The sequence below is a fragment of the Esox lucius genome, chromosome 11, assembly GCF_011004845.1.
Source record: "Esox lucius isolate fEsoLuc1 chromosome 11, fEsoLuc1.pri, whole genome shotgun sequence".
NCBI lineage: Eukaryota > Metazoa > Chordata > Actinopteri > Esociformes > Esocidae > Esox > Esox lucius.
Genome location: NC_047579.1, coordinates 48,141,122 through 48,161,348, shown reverse-complemented (window position 1 = coordinate 48,161,348; position 20,227 = coordinate 48,141,122). Strand labels below are relative to the sequence as shown.

The following is a 20,227-nucleotide window of genomic DNA, read 5'->3' as shown; positions in this document are numbered from 1 at the left end:
TCAAGGCTTATGGATTAATCTGGGTCAGCCCTCAATGAAATCCATCTTATTTGCAGCCCCCCCCCCACCCACCATCCCCACCCAGCCACAAACCCCCCCCCCCCAAAGTCTCCTCTATTTCAGTCTGCCTCTGATAAGTCCCTATATTTAGCCGCAGAAAAGCTCTTTTGCTTTCATTAGCAGATGAAATGGGCGAGTCGAAAAAAAACGACAACAACAACAACAACCGTAAGTAAAGCCCCTATAAGCACACCCTCTGTTGTTGTCGGGAGAACAACCGGTGCTTACATGAACGCTGGTGGTGGTGGCGGGGGGGGGGGGTTCTGGTAGCGTGTAACACGGCAGCAGGCAAACATTCCTAAACCCAGCACCATGGCACAGGGCGGCCTCAGTGGCCACGCCCGGGAAGTGTGTTCGGTGGCGTCGCCGCTGAGGCTGAGCTCCTGATCTTTCGGTGTGGCTCCACGGTGCAGATTGAGCACTGATCTAATGGCGTGTGACGGAGACATGCACATGTACACAGTAAACCTGGCAACCCGGCTGAGGGTTATGTAACCGGCTGCTTCTGGGAAACGGCTATCCGACAGTATCTGAAATATCCCTTCCAACAATGGAGTTACAAATGGCCGTGTTAAAAGGGGCGCGAGTTCCCCTGGTTAATGGTTTACCCAACCAGATGCCAGGAAATTAGCCAGGTTGAAACTGTAGTTGAAGACCGTATTGGTAAATGGACAGGCTGTGTCTGCTCACCGGAGACCTCAATGGCTCTCTTTTTGAAAGTGCTGATCACTGTCCCGTCCTTCCTTCTCAGCAGAGGACTGCTCCGCCTCTCAGCCACCTTCTGCTTTAACCGCGAGCGCACCTTCAGATTGGGCTCGGAGGCTGCCAGGAGGAGAGACAGAGTGAGAGTGAGAAGGAGAGCCTGCTGGAAAAGAAGCCTGCTCAAATTACTTTATCTGATGAACTGGAGTCGCTAACAATAAAATAAAGGTCCATTTGCAATCAACCATGCAACCGTTTTTTTTCGTCCATTGTTAATGCAAAGAATGACAGAACGAATTAGACTAATGGAGATGAATAAAACAGGGGGATTTAGAGGGAGGAGAAAAAAGGGAATTGGGGCAATTAAGCAAAAGCCCCAGGTTTAATCTAACTCCGAAGTTCAAATAGCATCCAATAGCGTCGCTTTCCACTGGCCACCTTTACGTCATACACGCGCACACACACGAACGCGCGCACACACACCCGAACGCGCACACACACACGAACGCACACACACACACGAACGCGCACACGCATGTGGAGCAGTCTGGACTTAGAAGCCTAATACTATCATTGGCTTTAGTACCATTTAATTTGATTCGAAATCAAAGTGTTTGGGGGAACAACGGTGGTAGAGGGAGATCAGAGAGAGACATGAGGTAACACACACACACACACACACACACAACCCAGTCTTGCCATAGAGACTGAGGCTGGGTTAGGAAAGTTGTTTGTGGAGCACAGAAGAGTTGCACCGTTCATTCATAAAGTTCAGCAAGCACAAGCTACAAGCCTATGAAAACAATTCCAAGACAATATAATTACAGCTAAATGAATGCAATTTGCTTCTTTCCAGGAAAGCGTCAAGATATCACCTGTATTCAGATCAAGCATATTGAGCAGAGTTGCCAAAGGGTCAGCTCAGACCTAGATTAAGTTCACTGCAGGTATGAAACAGATTTAATGCAAAGTCTGTACATCCACATTTAGTTTAATTGTAGTCTTGTTCTGTGTCTGGAAACCACCCATTCCATGGCTTTCTCATTGGGTTGTCTAAGTGATTATCAATATGCATCTACACTCACCTAAAGGATTATTAGGAACATCATACTAATACTGTGTTTGACACCCTTTCGCCTTCAGGACTGCCTTAATTCTACGTGGCATTGATTCAACAATGTGCGGAAAGCATTCTTTAGAAATGTTGGCCCATATTGATAGGATAGCATCTTGCAGTTGATGGAGATTTGAGGGATGCACATCCAGGGCACGAAGCTCCTGTTCCACCACATCCCAAAGATGCTCTATTGGGTTGAGATCTGGTGACTGTGGGGGCCATTTCAGTACAGTGAACTCATTGTCATGTTCAAGAAACCAATTTGAAATGATTCGAGCTTTGTGACATGGTGCATTATCCTGCTGGAAGTAGCCATCAGAGGATGGGTACAGGATGTTCATAAAGGGATGGACATGGTCAGAAACAATGCTCAGGTAGGACGTGGCATTTAAACCATGCCCAATTGGCACTAAGGGGCCTAAAGTGTGCCAAGAAAACATCCCCCACACCATTACACCACCACCACATCCTGCACAGTGGTAACAAGGCATGATGGATCCATGTTCTCATTCTGTTTATGCCAAATTCTGACCATCTGAATGTCTCAACAGAAATCGAGACTCATCAGACCAGGCAACATTCTTCCAGTCTTCAACTGTCCAATTTTGGTGAGCTCATGCAAATTGTAGCCTCTTTTTCCTATTTGTAGTGGAGATGAGTGGTACCCGGTGGGGTCTTCTGCTGTTGTAGCCCATCCGCCTCAAGGTTGTGCATATTGCGGCTTCACAAATGCTTTGCTGCATACCTCGGTTGTAACAAGTGGTTATTTCAGTCAAAGTTGCTTTTCTATCGGCTTGAATCAGTCGGCCCATTCTCCTCTGACCTCTAGCATCAACAAGGCATTTTCGCCCACAGGACTGCCGCATACTGGATGTTTTTCCCTTTTCACACCATTCTTTGTAAACCCTAGAAATGGTTGTGCGTGAAAATCCCAGTAACTGAGCAGATTGTGAAATACTCAGACCGGCCCGTCTGGCACCAACAACCATGCCACGCTCAAAATTGCTTAAATCACCTTTCTTTCCTATTCTGACATTCAGTTTGGAGTTCAGGAGATTGTCTTGACCAGGACCACACCTCTAAATGCATTGAAGCAACTGCCATGTGATTGGTTGATTAGATAATTGCATTAATGAGAAATTGAACAGGTTTTCCTAATAATCCTTTAGGTGAGTGTATATGGTTCACACTTTCTGGCAGTCAATTCATATAGGTCAATAAATGTGTACGCACCTACTGAAAATGGCAAGGTACTACAAAGTAATGCAGATGTGCAATCACACGTGCACACCCTCGCGCACGCACACACTCACCAGTCTTGCGGAGGGGGAAGTCGTCCTTGCCCTCATAGGACCCAAGTAACGGGGGCAGTTTGTAGGAGGGAGGTGTCCCTGGAGTGTTGCTTTGAGGGGGGGAGCTCTGGTCCAGAGAGGTGTGGTGGGCACCCCTGATACAGCAATGAAAACAGTCAAAAGTAGTTGCCATTTCTGATGCGTAGAAGACATTCTTTGACACCAAAGAACTTGGTATTACACACACTGAGGAAGGCAAACACATCCCAAACCCATCGTGTTTTTCTGGACTTTTTTTAAACAATTCACTCCCGGGCAACGTGTCACCTAAGGTATATTCTTTCCTCGAGATTAATTAACTATAAACCTATATGGCTGCTGCCCAGACTGCAAGTGTCCCCAGCAATTAACTTTAGCCAGCAGAATTAAGCATTAATGCCTCATGGGGGTGTGGTGTATGGCCAATACACCATGGCTGTGAACTGTTGTTAGGCACAACACAAAGTGGAGTACTTGGACTCCATGGTTATGCTCACCAGCATTTCTGGGGGAAGGAATGGTTCAGTCCGCCGGGGGTTCCTGGCTCTTTTTTACTCAGGAGGAACTCCTGGAGCTTCAGTTTCACCTCGGTACTGGCAATGGCACCTTCCAGAATAAAACATCAGAACAAAAAGGTTATCTCTGACAAAGACATTTGGATCAGCATTCTCAACTAGAGATACCAATAAGTAAAAGCACCATATTCAGTGTAAACTCTCAAAAATCTTCTCTTCGCACAGTGCCGTTACAACAAATATTGATCATTGTGTGTGTGTGCTTGTTTATTACCTTGTGGGGCCATTTTGTCCCTATAACTATAGTAAAACCTGAAAAACATGCCTCGTGGGCAAATTGTTTAGGGCCCCATGAGGGGAAAGTAAATTTCCGGCTCAGGGTTTAGGGTCAAACTTACAATACATTTTAGGGTCAGAATTGTTGGTTAAGTTTAGGGTTAAGGTTAGGCATTACATCTAGTTAAAGTTTAGGCATAAATGTTACTTTACTGAGGTTAAGGTTAGGTTTAGATTAGGGTTAGGTTAAGGTTAGGGTAAGGTTTAGGGTTAAGATTAGGGCAAGGGAGCATGCAATTTAGTTTTTCAGGGCCCCATGAGGATATTAAAACATATATATTTGTGTGTGTGTGTGCTGTACAACTCACTCTCTTTGCCCTTCTCCTTGTTGCGGAGCATTAGGAGCTGCTGCTCCAACTTTTGTTTCTCCAGCTCCTCATGCCTCTGCTGCTCCAGCTTTCTCTTCTGTTCCAGCTCCTGCTGCCGCTTGGCCGCCAGAATCTCCTGCTGCTGCTGCAGGGACGCCAGGGGGAACGAAAGCCAAAGAGAGGGAAAGTCAAATGAAGCTCACGCTAAACGGCTGAAACTGAAGCTCACGTTGGCTGAAACGGACCGCACACAGGCGGCCTGTGTGGCTGAACCAGCTTCCTCTGTTACCTTCAGGTGCTCCTGCAGCTGGACCTCATGCTGGCGTGTGAGAACCTCATGCTGCTTCTGGAACTCGGCGAAAAGGAGCTGTTTCTGAAGTTCTTGCTGCTGCTTGAGAAGGAGCAGTTCGTGCTGTAGTTGCTGCTCCCTCATGGCTGGGTCCACCCCGCCACCTCCTCCACACAGGGGTCCCAGCCTGTTGTCCGTCCTCAGGTCCACAGGGCCCCCACCACCTCCGCCACCCTGCTCCCCGCTGCCCACTGGGCTCTGCATCCCCGAGGGGACAGGGGTCTTCACCTCCACAGCTAGAGGGAGGAAGGAGTGGGGAGGAAAAGAACGATGGAGATGAAGGGAGTTTGTAAAGGAGGTCAGAAAGAGAGAAGAGAGGGAGAAAGTAGAAGGTCATTAGAAGTCACATATGGCCCAAAAAGCAAAATGGTTCAGGACATCGGGTTTTCAATTAGAAACAAAAGACCTGAGAAAATCCTATTAAAATAGTTAAGACAAAGTTTAAAGGGTGAGAAGTAATTCCTTGCCAGAAATTACACTCCGCTTACACTTTGACTAGCATGACCCATAGGTCCTTATGCCGGGCTGCTTGGCACTGATCAACAGCACGGTACTGAGTGTGGTCAACCAGGAAGACATCCATAACACTGAGCACCAGCTCTAACAGAGTGACCCTGTCAACCGACCCGAGCCATCCTTCAGCGTGTTAACGCTTTTCCAAAATAAAAGACTAGGAGTTCAGTTATGGTTGGCTAGCTAGGTCTGCCTGGGTCCATGGCATCACCGCACCAATGACGACAGAGTTCCATGACATCACCGCACCATGACAACAGACTCCCGTGGCATTTCCGCACCATGACAACAGACTTAGGGGCTGGTTTTTCTTTCAGCCGGCTGAAGAAGGAAAGGTGCATGTTGTACAGCAAAAAAAAAAAAAGAGGGTTCAAAGGTAGAGTTCTTCAGGTAGAATTATTGTGTGAGTAACAATGTGGTTACTGAATAATAAGTTAAAATGCGTCTGTACTGTAGATGTAAGACTGAATGACTGAAGGGGACCCCACCATTCATGGCTCACTGCTTATTCTCCAGTTTTGGTACGGTGAATGTCAGCCATGTGCATTTCGCTCAATAGCAAACAGTATTGAATGGGGGAGAACAGAATGGACCCAGGCTAATAATAACCAGAGCAACTATCAATTCAAAGAGGACACAACATTATATAACATTATCATTGCAGGCAGGCTGGGCCCAGGGCAGACGCATGGGAAGTTGATCGCAAGAGCCATTATTATAACACGTAAATACGTATTCACAACCACCCCTTGTCGTTACCGTTGTCTACCTGAAACAGGATACTCAGTATCTCAGTAGCTCAGTCAAGGTGCCAGGCCAGCATTGATTGTACAGGTGTGTCAGTAGATGTTTGTTTTTTCCCCAGAGAAAACACTATTTTAAACGTAGCAAAAGGTTTAAAACATCGGTTTAAAGCCTTGTTTCTTTGTGACTAAAACTTTTACAATGTTAAAGATAGGGTCAGAATCTGTTCAGAACATCTTGTCAGGTCAATAGGACGCTTCTCTGTCCTGGCACACCAATGATGGAACCAGCTTCCCCTTGAGGCTATGACCGCAAAGTCAATAGCCTCAAGCCAATTTTCAGAAACCATCTGAAACCATACCTCTCCGAAGAGTATATAAAAAACCTGCAGCTTATTATCTTCTTTCCAGCACTGACTTTTGCCAATAACTAATTAATTTAGAGTGTTACTCACAGTGTACTTACTACTACAACTACCACTGAGTTTTGTGCTCCCCTGAGCTTCTTCAAATGTATGAATTAACTGAAAGTGGTTCTGGTTAAAAGCGTCTGCTAAATGACTAAACCGTAAACGGTAGATTTTTCAACCTTTGCTGAAGGAAGCCTCTGAAGTAAGATTTTAAATTCAGCCTTGGGTTTCCGTGTCACAATGTGAGACTTCCCAGATCCCTCCCCAATCCTCAGTGCTTTAAATCCCACCCGTTCTCCCCTTTCCCCCCAACTCGGGCCCCCACCAAGGTGTGCTGACTAGTCATACTACATGTGGGCCATGGATGACAAACGAGTAGGCTTACGGCGCTTCAGAGTCCTTCGTCAAAATCCAAAAACTAATGGATTCGGGTTATGTGCAAAACAAATATTTACAACTGTGTGTTTTATATTGTTTTGCAAGCAAATTGAGAGGCCCAAGTCAGCAACTTGGTGAAAATGCCAAAACAAGGGAAACCTCCAATGGATATTGACAACACGAAGTTGTAAGCTACTATTCACGGAGGGCATAAGCGTTCATCTTGAGTTTGCCTGTGTTTGACCTGGTTACTTTACATCAAGGGTACTCAGTTACAGCAGCACTGATGCACCATAACTGTTGTCGGAGTGTCACAATCTCTACATGGGTCTAAAGCACCTGTGCCGTTCTCAAATCCTCCGAATGAATTTTGAGACACCCAAGGTTTTAGTGACAGCGTCTGGCAGTGCAGTGGGCATTCAAAGACAGTGAGGAGAAGGCGTCGGAAGAAAAATATTAGGCCAATCATCAAAAAAATAACAAAAGAGGGAACCGCCGCCAAGAGCACTCACAGGGGAGATGCGTATCTGAGGCGGAAGGAACTACCATCAGTCCATAGCAACAGCTAGAACCTATATGCCAAGCAGGAGCAGCACTTTGCTCTGCAGCAAATAAAACAGCAACATTTTCTATCAGGTGCCACATAGTTAATTACAGATGAATACAAATCGTCTTCCTGGTTTAATGGATTACAGAGGTGATAACATGCTTCGGGCGTCCATTTCTCATACAGGAATTCTACCAAATAATCCCAGGTAGCTGCTAAACCTCTGGCTTCAACATGGTTTCAGAAATCTGTGTAAAGGAAGAGAACAGACGAAAAATTTTGAACAGACCAAAAATAAATGAAAGGGAGGTTAAAACTGACACACAGCTAAGAAAAAGAAAATAATCCAAACGGACTAAAATTCACACAATTTGACTAGATCTGAAAATATCATCACTAATGAAAACATACAAAAACACAATTCTGTGATTATGCTATGAATAACTGCAATTAAACAAAAAGCGGTTATATATCCTTTTACATATATGCTAAAGAAAGTGCTGTGGTGAGGCATTCATTGAAAATATATTTAGTCTTTTAATATATACAGAGAAAAGGGTTACAAAAGAATCATTCACCTTCTCTCTACATAGCACAATCGTTCAAATGTGACTTGCTAATCTTTAAAGTTAATGGTTCACAAGACTATAATTTGCAACGTTGTCCAAATGTGTACGGAAAATAAATTGTTGTTTTACTCCTGAAACAGAACATTGGAAGGAGGGGGAGAAATGTGCAAGCACTATTTTGGACACTTAGAATCTGACATGTTTATGGTTTACACTGAATCAAGGCTATGTGATATTAGAACAAGGATAAGCCCACTATAAATATGTGCTCCCCAGCCAATACAAGGTTTCAGAATTTAGGTACATGACCATAATATTTTGATTGGGGAAAAGTCGAAGCATTTGATGAATTCCACCTTTCTGCTGACAGATTTGCCATTGTTCTTGCTCTCCAAAACAGATAGCCCTTTGCCAAATACAGCATCAATGTGCTACAGTAGAACAGATTAAAATATTATGCCAACAGAGTAAAGACCTGTAGCTTATGACCTGTAGCTTATGTAAGAGATTTGACAGTATGGGTAGGCATGCTACAGTATTGCTGAGAGATAGAAGCACATCCTCATAGACTATTAATCTCATGCAGATAGTGTGAAATGAACACAATTGGTATTAGGCCCAGAATAGCTTTAGTTTTGCTTGTGCTCACCATATTCCAAATTAAACAATAAAACATTCCTGCAAGAATTCTGTGACATAACTCAACTCAACCCTATGCCAAGGCAATAATTAGCAAAAGGTGGGAGGCTCTTGGGGGAGAAAAAACAGCTACCTCAGACACCACTCAACGGGTAAAAAAAAATAAGAGTGTACAGCCCGAAAAGATGAAAATATAGGCGAGGGGAGCATCTCCTCATTAAAGATAAAAAAAAAAAAAGAAGCATTGCATAACATTAGCGTCGGGGTTTCTAGCCAGAAACTGAGTAAGAGGGTGTTGGATGGGGGAGTAAGAGGGTGTTGGATGGGGGAGTAAGAGGGTGTTGGATGGGGGAGTAAGAGGGTGTTGGATGGGGGAGTAAGAGGGTGTTGGATGGGGGAGTAAGAGGGTGTTGGATGGGGGAGTAAGAGGGTGTTGGATGGGGGAGTAAGAGGGTGTTGGATGGGGGAGTAAGAGGGTGTTGGATGGGGGAGTAAGGGGGAAGATCACTGATAAGGAAGCCAACTAGGCCTAATCAATGAAAGGGGAGACATTCTGGGGGAGGGCCAGGAAATGTTTTAGCAGCACTCACATTTACTCATTAGATTATATCTTACTCAATGGATTACTGTAATCGCTTAGAACACAGGCTAAAAATAGCCCTCCCCATGATGACAGTTATTTGCATAAAAGGGGAGTGTGTGTTGGTGTGCGCACATTGTGTTTGTTGGGTTGTGTGTGTGTGTGTGTGTGTGTGTGTGGGTGTAGGATCTTCGTCCAACTACGCACCATCCCTGATCAACTGAGGTAACTGATCAGTTTAGTAATTAGTTTAATTCAACACACCTGATTCTCCATGTTGGTTAAATCTAAGACATGAAGGGTGTGTGCTTGTGTATGTATATATGCATGTATGAATGTACTCAGAGGTTGACATCCAGGCGGCCCTCCAGCTCAGAGACAGTTTCATAAATCATGCCGCTTGGGAAGTAAGCGTTTTGTTGTTATAAAAATGATATTTTAAACTATATCAGTAGCTCTCATATCAGACCAGGCCAACCCTGGTCCTGAAACATTCCTAGGCTTGCGCCTCACCATTGGGAGAAGAACACTGTTAGATGTCTGTGCTGGTCTGCCACAGCCATGTAATACGACGACCAAAGTTCTCCCCATTAAGACAGAAAGACTGTCTCTCTCTCTCTCACTCTCACTCTCACCCTCTCCCCCTCTCCCCCTCTCCCCCTCTCCCTTCCAGAGCTTGGCACTGTTTAAAACCTCCACCCCAAGCCGCTAGTTATGAGACGCCGCTAGTTATGAGACGCCGCTAGTTATGAGACGCCGCTAGTTATGAGACGCCGCTAGTTATGAGACGCCGTTACACAAAGGTATCGATCACAGGTCCTCTGATCCCATTTCTCCTCCATTAACATGGAAGAATCTTCTGGAGAGAGGACAAGAGGAAATCCTCCCTTCTGATCTAATAATCACCAGCCGCAGCCAGACAGGAATGAAGGATGGATGGCAGAAAAGGAGATATACCCGCCATGAGAGAAATCCCATCTCACGTCCAGTGTGCCGTCCTACTCAGAGACCCCCTGTTGACCGCACGGACCTCAAATCGCTGGCATGCAACGAAGAGAAGACGGTTTAAAGATAAAAGCATCATATAAAGCCATACTGGCTTGTCTCGTGTGTCATCCGGGCCGACTGGAGGGAATGAAAAAAGTTGCGGAATGTTTCAGGGTCCAGATTTGACGAGGGTCCTCCAGGAACATACAGCTAAGGAACCAATGAAGAGACCACTGCACCTATTTCTTTCCTTTCCAAAAAAGTTGAAAAGGAAGGTTTTGAGTGAGGAACAGGAGGGTTAAAATGAAGGGACCATAGAACGCTTCCGTCCCTCATTCAAAACTTTCCTTCTCAACTTTTTTGGAAAGGAAAGGAAAAAGGTGCAGTGGTCTCTTAATTCTTTCCAGAGCGGTATTTTGGTCTATTCAGTCTCATAAAAGGCATGAATTAGTTTGGAGTTCCGATTCATTATGCAACAAGGCTGTGAATTGTGAAAGATACTGTACATGTTGTTTATCTGAGCAATCCCGTGTTTCGCTTTAATCCATCAACATTAAGGCACCACCACAGCTTACACATCTGCCTCCCCTGCCTCTGGGCTTCTATCTATAGCCTAGCGAGAGCCAACAGCACTCTGCCACACTCTACACCTGAAATCCCTTCCATCGTCTTCTCCTCCACCACCACCACCACGTTCTGCCAGCCCCAGACCCTCCCCCCCACTACTTTCACACATATTTTTTCCCTTCGCCGTCTCTCACGCTCCCAGTAGAGATTAGACACAAGCAGTGACAGAACACAAAGTCTGCCTCTGAAAAAAGTAGGTTAGAAATAACCCCAGATTAATAATGCACTGGGGGGCGGGGGGGCGGGGGGGGGGTTGAGAGACGGCGCTTTTAAAAGTGTACGCTTCTATTTTGGGTTTTTCCACATTTTCGGTTCGCCGCTCGCTCTGTAGCTTCCAGCTCATCCCTGCTATCTTGGTCTTGGATGTAGATGCTGCAGAGCCAGTTACAAAGGGAATATGGTGTTCCCTCACAGGGAACAGGCTTTGATCTTGCTATATCCATGTATGTGGAAAACACAGTAATGTGGCAATTCATAAGCTATACACAAAGGTCATGGTCACTAATATCTTTCCATTTGCACAGAGGGAAAAGGCAACCTGGACTGACCCAAGCATTTTACAACAGCAGTATGCCAAGAACAGGCACAGAAAATTGGCCCTTTGTTCAATGGCAACTGATGGCTCAGCAAAAATGTGACAACCACGTTTCCACATGTAAAAATTGTCAAACTTCCCCATAACTTTAGGGTTAAGAGTTTACATGCCTTGAGGATATGACATTTGACACTGTGTACATTAACTACACATTTAGATAACTAATTAGATGAACTAGCTAGCTGGCTACCATTAACAACATTTAAACAATTGATCAACTTTCATCAGTGCAGAGGTGTTGGTTGGTTCCTGAAGTATGTGGCCTGGGGATTTGATGGTGATTAAACAATAGCATCAGAACTTTTCAGTCCACTGTATAATCACTGAATGGATTTAACAAATAAGCTTTTGGAGGATCATGTCTTTGTGCCTAATTAAGCTAGTGCTGCAATGACCAGCTGCCCAAAAATACCAAACCTTTGTCCTACAGCTATGATTAGGCTAACCCCTGTCGTCTTCCAAGGTAGAGGAGCTCCAGATGGTCTGAATGAAGACGCAATACACAGAGAAAGACTTGGGGATTAAATATACGGAGAAAGACTCAGAGATTAAATATACGGAGAAAGACTCAGAGAATGTCGAGAAGGGGTGACTGTTTTTCTCGGTAATACAGAAACCAGAGGTGCAGAACCAATCACCAAAGTCACCAAAGACGATGGTACAAAGCGCAGGCTGGGCCAACTGGTTTTTGAATCGGTGGCTAGGATTCTGTGGACTGGCACCATAGAGTCGGCAGGCCCAGGGGAGACCAAGAACAAAGACCTGAAGGACACCCATTAATAACTCAGACCCCCCGACACAGAAGGGTGACAATGGTCATGCCCAGTGGCCCTCTGCACAGGAATTACAATCCATCCAATCTGCCTGATTACACGGTCAACCTTTTGGAAATGCACTGCAAAACCGGCCCTGCTTTTAAAAGTTACATTAGGATATGTATAACCTTCTGCCAAGCAAACATATAGCAGTGTCGTGCCATTTCTGTCGATGACTCAAAGGCACGCGTCCGTAGTCCAGCGTTTCGCCACCTCTTCGTGATGTGTGAGAAGTCATTCCACTCAGATACAGATCAATGTTCACCCCTCTGCATCCACTCTCTTAAGAGCAGTTGCTCATTGTCTACCCCATCTCTTTCCAAAGTCTGTTTTGCAGGGAGCTCAGCTTACCTCATGGTTATTTTCTTTAGCAACGCTACAACAGCTACGCTTCAGAGAGACAAGAGAGGAAAAGAGGGGGAGCGAGCGAGGAAGAAAAAAAAAAAAGCACGAATATTGCTTTCCAGAAATAGCACATACTGTAGCAACATGCGGTAGGCTGCCCTGTCAAATCAGCTTTGCGTCCTCCTCTTGTTAGCCACACAGAGAGGAGAGAGACGGAGGCTAAAAATGGGAGCTTGTTTAAAGCATTATTTTTTTGCTGCAAAAATGGTTCCCAGATTAAAAAGTGGGAACTATGAGATGAGAGGGAGGGAAGACAGATCTGGTAATACACATAGTCTCCTGGAAGGCTTATGGCGGTTGTGTCTTCGTCCTGATGCTAATAAGAGAGAGCTTGTAAAATAGCCTGAGTGATTTACGTGCCTCAGGAACCCCGAAAGCCTTGGCAGGCGTCCTGGAGGGGTAGCTCCTTGGTCTGGGAAAACAAGAAACTAGTAGTTCCTTCAGAGGAAGCCCAAAAAAGACACTTGGGAGCAGAGAAAGTTTATAACTTATTGCTTGACTTGCATGCAAACTAACATTTTCCCAGTAGCCTGCCTTTGCCTTGCTTCTTCCTTTAGAACGCAACCATTGAGAGACAAAGTAATCTAATGCATGAACGTTCAGAACATTTTGAGCCCTGAGAGGATAACCAGAAGTAGACATGTAACTGACAGACTGGGTGAAATTCAGGCCTAACCATACCTGAATGTTTTTTAAAGAAAAATTCAGAGAGCATTCTGACAGTTCTCCCGATACAGCAAAGGGCTCCAGTGCTCATCTGTTCAACAAGAACCTTAGAAAACACTGATCCATGGACCAAAGGTCAGCAGCACACTCCTAACACTGACCCATTCAAATGAAGCACTCTACACAAACATGGCGCTGCACATGGCGTTGTGGATACAATCCCTGAAGGGTTGATGATTTTGTATTTTTTTTTTACTCACATGGGATAGCCTTCCTTTCGAAAAGAGGAAAAAAAATAAAAAATAATATAAAGCATAAACATTAAGACGATGAAATGTCGTAGCTAGGCACTGACCTGAGAGCCTGCCACTGTTTACATGTTCTATAAATGCCCCAGCATTGACGTCAAACGCTTGCATGAGAGGAATGTTGTTTTCTGGGTAAACTTCTGTGTGTGGTGTGGAATTCATTTCATACCACTTTTTAGCGGTAGGAGAGGGTTTGGCTCCGTTTGAATACATCCCATTTGAAATAGACCTCCTCATACCCAAATTAACAGACCAGCATTTTATAGAGTGTGACGCACGTGAGTATTTACTAATAATATGAGCCCTCTTTGAGAAGCAGCAGCTGCGCTTTAGCAGTGGCACATTTTTCTTAAAAACAACATAGAAATCCCAGAAACTGGAAAAATGTAAGATCAACCCTTTCTTCCAAAATCAGGGCGTGATCGTGTCACTGTAAGACAGCTTTGAAGCTTCCAAAGAATACGATAGAAACTCATATAATCATAAATTAGACACATGAAGAGACACTGTAATAATTTACCCTGGGGATAGCCATGAAAAGCAAATAAAGACCTCCATGCTACTGTGTGTATCGTGGCCGCTTGTGTTGTTTTAAAGAAATTACCTGAGAAGGGCAGCTGAAGGACTAGCCTATCCACTCCACTACAGAGGGCACCATCTCCCTCGCAGAGCCCCCCACCCCCACCCCCCACCCCAAGCCCAAAGCATGATGGGCCCTGTCAGGATTCACACAACTTTATTTGTCAGCTATAAATAGCAGCAGCCTTTAATGAAGTCTGACTTTCTCTCTAAAATAGAACCCCTGTGGCCACTCTGCTTCTCAGCCACAACAGCGGAGTTTGCCACAGGCTCAAGTTACATGTTGACACAAAGCAATATGCCATACCAGTGTACTATAGGCAGGAGCCACATCCCGACTGGTTCAGCAGCAAAGCTGAGTGGCCTTCAGGGGCACACGTGGCTCACACCAATCCAATGTCACATCGTTTCAGTTGGCATAGTAACACAGTGATTCACAAACGGAGCCAACTGCTGAAAAGTATCGGTTTACCTCGAATGCACAAGATCATTCATCCAAAACCGAAACTACCCGTTCGCATTCGTGTTGCCGACACATTTTTGTAACAGCAAAAGACCGTCCTTGGGATCACACGCAGGAGGCAAAATGCCAGGGGAACCTTGGTCCCTCCCAGAGGGAGCGCCGCTCACGGACAGTTTTTTGGAGAGCAATACTAGTCCCAACTCCCTGGGCCTGTGTGGGAACTGACCGTCTGGTTGTCTCCGGCATCAGCCAGAATAAAGGCAGAGCTCCCTCCCCTCTATGCTACCAATGGGACTCTTCCTCCTCAGGTACCCCTCCCCCGCGAACCGTGTCCGAGACTAGGGACATGGGGGTTCCTCATTAGAGGTGTATACACCTAACCCAGGGGTGGGCACATTGGTTCAAAGGCACCATTGGGATTTAGAAATCTAACGGATTTGTCTTCTAGCCAGAAAAGGGGACAGTAATTTAAACATTACATACGAGTCCATGATCATTTATAAGTTCTATGGATATAGCTTTAAATGTTTAAGACTTAGGCTTGAGTGTTTTTAGTAACCACAGCCGAGACGGTGGCAGAGCCAGCTGAGAACTAGCCTCCACACGGGCACCCAACACCAGCCTCCACACGGGCACCCAACACCAGCCTCCACACGGGCACCCAACACCAGACTCCACACGGGCACCCAACACCAGCCTCCACACGGGCACCCAACACCAGCCTCCACACGGGCACCCAACACCAGACTCCACACGGGCACCCAACACCAGCCTCCACAACGGGCACCCAACACCAGCCTCCACAACGGGCACCCAACACCAGCCTCCACAACGGGCACCCAACACCAGCCTCCACACGGCCACCCAACACCAGACTCCACACAGCCACCCAACACCAGCCTCCACACGGCCACCCAACACCAGACTCCACACAGCCACCCAACACCAGCCTCCACACGGGCGGATGGGGAGCGCGGGGCTGGTAAACAGGCGTGACATGCCTGGGCACTCATTACAGCGCTGGAACGTAAGGGGGGGGGGGCACTGTGGGTTGACAGGCCCTGGTGATGATGGGGGGGGGGCGCTATATTTAAATCTGTCTTAATTTAGCTGCTTCCAGGAAGAAAAAAAACATAGTACTCAGATACTACTTTAAATGTTCCTCCACTCACCTCCACGCATCGCTGGGTAGCAATGACACTGTAGGCTCTAACCTCCTCCTGTACAGGACTGCTAAAAAACAGCAGGCCCGTTCCACCGAGAGCCCCTCAAGAAGTGTTTACTCCTCAAATCCCCTTGCATAACTCTGCTAGAGGACCGCACCGTTTGTTGATAAACCAACGACAATCTAAAACTTAAAGACAATCACTTAATTGGACCTAACACACTGCAGGTTTAAAAAGCCTTATTTGAGCACAGCAAGTTTAGGCAAACATCAAGGATTCTTTAGAAGAGTAGGCCAACTAAATGAACACCTATTCAAACTGCAACTCCAGCACGCTGCCTGGCAGCACAGAGCGGAAGCCGAAGGGCTACTGGTGCTCTCATTGGTAGGGCAAGTGGTTTTGGATGTTTTGCTAGGGCAAAATACCTGGCTTTTTTCATGGACATTTTCAGTCGGGGGCTGCCATAAACTGGGCACTATCAGACAGGAACATAACATTTACATTTTGACCATTAGGCAAAAGCTCATCCAGAGCAGTCCAACTATACTCACAAGAAATGCCTGGGTGATCCCTGGCCCTCTCCCGGGTAAACGTTGAGGCACGCATCTGTTAGCGGTCTACTCGGATCATTACAGCTCCCAGCCGGTTGTAGCCACGTGCTAACCCGCTCTGAGGAAGCCTCCACCAGCTCCCAGCCGGTTGTAGCCACGTGCTAACCCGCTCTGAGGAAGCCTCCACCAGCTCCCAGCCGGTTGTAGCCACGTGCTAACCCGCTCTGAGGAAGCCTCCACCAGCTCCCAGCCGGTTGTAGCCACGTGCTAACCCGCTCTGAGGAAGCCTCCACCAGCTCCCAGCCGGTTGTAGCCACGTGCTAACCCGCTCTGAGGAAGCCTCCACCAGCTCCCAGCCGGTTGTAGCCACGTGCTAACCCGCTCTGAGGAAGCCTCCACCAGCTCCCAGCCGGTTGTAGCCACGTGCTAACCCGCTCTGAGGAAGCCTCCACCAGCTCCCAGCCGGTTGTAGCCACGTGCTAACCCGCTCTGAGGAAGCCTCCACCAGCTCCCAGCCGGTTGTAGCCACGTGCTAACCCGCTCTGAGGAAGCCTCCACCAGCTCCCAGCCGGTTGTAGCCACGTGCTAACCCGTTCTGAGGAAGCCTCCACCAGCTCCCAGCCGGTTCGCATGTAGTAGAGCAGAGCCTCGGGAAGTACGCCGGGCATTTGAAGGGCTCAATGTACACGCACACGCAAAGGGCAATGACACAGATGGCATTGCCTAAACTCAAGTTCCATTACTAGGTGTGCAGTATCCCACAAAAGTGAGTACACCCCTCATATTTATGCAAATATTTGATTATATCTTTTGATGTGACAGCACTGTAGAAATGACACTTTGCTACAATGTAAAGTAAGTGAGTGTACAGCTTGTATAAGTGTACATTTGCTGTCCCCTCAAAATAACACAACACACAGCCATTAATGTCTGAACCGCTGGCAACAAAAGTGAGTACACCCCTAAGTGAAAATGTCCAAACTGGGCCCTAAGTGTCCATATGTTGTGTGGCCACCATTATTTTCCAGCACCGCCTTAACCCTGTTGGGCATGGAGTTCACCAGAGCTCCACAGGTTGCCACTGGAGTCCTTACGGAGCTGGTGGATGTTAGAGACCTTGCGCTCCCCCACCGTCCATTTGAGGATGCCCCACAGATGTTCAATAGGGTTTAGGTCTGGAGACATGCTTGGCCAGTTGCTTAGCTTTTTAGAGAAGCATGTTCAACGACTGCGTACAATTTGCATCTGAAGATGAGCACGAAGTTCGTAGTGACACACCAGACAAAGAATCTATTTCAATACAGGATGTGAGGGGTGGAGATTATGGGCCAATTTACTGTAAACATTAACTGATTATTTTTATATCATGAACACAACCAGACTTGAAATGGTTTCTATGAAACTGAAAATATATATCTAAAAGGGACATACATCGTCCATCCACTATACCATTATATCCCATGATAATGTTATGGACCAAAAAGAGATGCCGCAATCTTGAAGACAGTTAGTTGTCTGTCCCATTTCAATCAATCAAATTGATTTATAAAGCCCTTTTTACATCAGCAGATGTCACAAAGTGCTTTTACAAAACACTTTTCTCATGGAACGAGGACCTTTACAGACACTAGGGGAAAAGGCTATAATTCCATTCCAGTGGAAATATTGTTCCGGTTTAGGTCACTTTAACCAGTTTTCAGGGAAATTCATGATTAAACATGTTTCCATGCTTATACATAATGTGGTGGAAATAGGCTGGTGTCTGTGTGTATGTAACAGTGTCAAAGATGTCCCTTTAGACCTGTCGCCTAACCACAAATTGGCAGGCTCTTGAAGTTGAAAGGTAAGAAATATATGTATTCATCTTCCAAATCCTGAGACACAATAGTATTTTGCATCACGAGTGCTGCAAGATATAAAATGCATGATCTTGCAGGAGTTAATATTAACAAAGGCTTCAGGTATGATAAACTTCAAAAACAGTACCGTCAAGGTTGACAAATCAGAGTAGAAACCTGCCTGGGTGGAGCCAAATCACAGAGCAGAACAAGCTAGCCAATTGGCTAATCCTTGACAGTTAACAACAAAAAATGTTTTCTACATTTGAATAATAATAATAATTCTGTTGCTATGGTCATTGGCGCCTGTTGCCCGGAAACTAAATGTTAAAATTGTTTAAAGTGCATAATCTGATTTGTTGATATTTCATGCTTTGGAACACCTATGCCATTTCTGGAAACGTAAAACCTTAAATAATATAACAAATTCAGCAATGCTAAACACCGCACCCCATCCAAACTGACAAAGCCGGACAAAGCTTGACACAATCTGCAAGGAAGAGAGAAGCTGCCCAAATCCAAGTGTGAGAAGCTGGTAGATGCATACCCAAGAACAAAGCTGAGATCAATACCAAAGATGCTTCTTCAAAATACTGAATGAAGGGTCTAAATACTCATGTATGAGAAAATCTTTACATTTGCAATAAATTGGCGCGCCTAAAATAATTGCTAAATAATTGTGTTTAGACTTTTATTTAATCAATTATAAATTAGGTCTACAACAAAACATATGTGGAGATACTGAATGTGTCAGAATTAGGCACTGAATGTGTATGTATTCACACACAGACACACACAAAGACACACAACCAGTGGGGCAGTCAGTCCACAATGTGGCTACTTGATTTCTAACATTATTTGAGAAGAAACTTGTCTGACCAAATTACCATTTATTTAGCTTTGGTGGTGACAGTCAGTAGCAAGAAGAGGGTTGACATCATGGTGAAGTCACAGGCTATCCACAGAATGCCATCATGTTAAAGTAAAATTACTAGGAGGGAGAAACTGATTACTGTTTTCTTTCTAGTGATTTCACATGTTGTGGAATAGCTTAATGCTCTATTAGACCTCAAAGCAAATGTGATAGTTGAGACTGCTCTAGGTCTAGCCACTAAGGGCTTATTCAGACTGAAGAATTGATGCAACAATGTTATGTAAATTTCAATTTACATAATTTACTAATGCGCACAAACTTTTATTTACTTTAGCAATGGAATGTCACATGCCAACAGGAGGTTTGGGGGCTTGTCAAAGTGAAGTTTTAGCTCCACTGCTCACATTTATTCTAAATAACCCAGTAGCTTCTAGGCAGAAATCTACCTGCTTAGACTCTTGTTTAATGCTACAAAACCCTTTTCAAACTGTTGAGTAATGCAAACATATGCTGTCAATGGCTTTTATTCTCATAACGGCAAGACAATAAGAGAGCCAAAATGCCAGCTACTGCTTGGCTAGCTAGCTAACTAACATTAGCTAACAACATTGTACATTAGTAACTCTGTTACCTTAGCATAGCAGAAAACCCACTCAGATGAATATAAAAGCATAGTCACATTATTATAAAGCATTATTTATATAATACAATACAACGGTAGGTAACAAGATAAAACCAGATGTTATAATTTAACTATGTAACATCAATAACCATTTGGTTTGCTATCTTACTAGCAATAGGTGGCTGGCTTGCCTGATCAAGCTTCTTTGTTACAGCACAAACAATCAATCTCCTCCTGGATCAAGTGAGTAATCTTTTGAGATCCTTGTATAACTTTACTGTTGCAGGACGGATGCTTGACAAGCGTGAAGAAAAGGACACCACAAAAGTATTTTCAGACCTTTTTCCACTGTTTTCTTATTTTACTGTAGGAGCATTTGTCTCAGTAAGACAATCATTTCCACTCGATGGCTCAAAAGGTGGTAAATCTCTAGAAAGGGTGGTCCACAACAACTGGATGTTGCGTAAGGACACATTTTTGTAAATTTACATTACAGTAAAATGTCTAGCCAAATATATTTTCTTGAAACCTCTAAGAAATTGCTTGTTTAGTATCCAGCCTTAGAGTGTGATTAAGCTGGAGAAGGCATTACGGTTTTCTGTTAAATCAGCTGAATCTGCATACAGTAAACATC

General features: G+C 45.1%; 1 protein-coding gene across 7 annotated transcripts in view; it reads right to left on the bottom strand.

The window, feature by feature from the left end:
* The window catches only part of hdac5 (histone deacetylase 5), an 84,976-nt gene that overhangs the window by 28,368 nt on the left and 36,381 nt on the right, over positions 1-20,227 (bottom strand). For 4 of the 7 annotated variants that reach the window (XM_034295082.1, XM_034295081.1, XM_034295083.1 and 1 more), the window contains 5 exons: positions 4,660-4,954; positions 4,370-4,536; positions 3,708-3,816; positions 3,193-3,326; positions 751-882 (listed from right to left, as the gene is read on the bottom strand). In XM_034295082.1, coding sequence (XP_034150973.1) covers positions 751-882; positions 3,193-3,326; positions 3,708-3,816; positions 4,370-4,536; positions 4,660-4,922 — 805 coding nt within the window. In that variant the 5' untranslated portion in view covers positions 4,923-4,954. Of the gene's footprint in view, positions 1-750; positions 883-3,192; positions 3,327-3,707; positions 3,817-4,369; positions 4,537-4,658; positions 4,955-20,227 lie in introns of all 7 variants that reach the window. The other 3 variants (XM_013136033.3, XM_013136034.3, XM_013136032.3) reach the window with 2 other exon arrangements.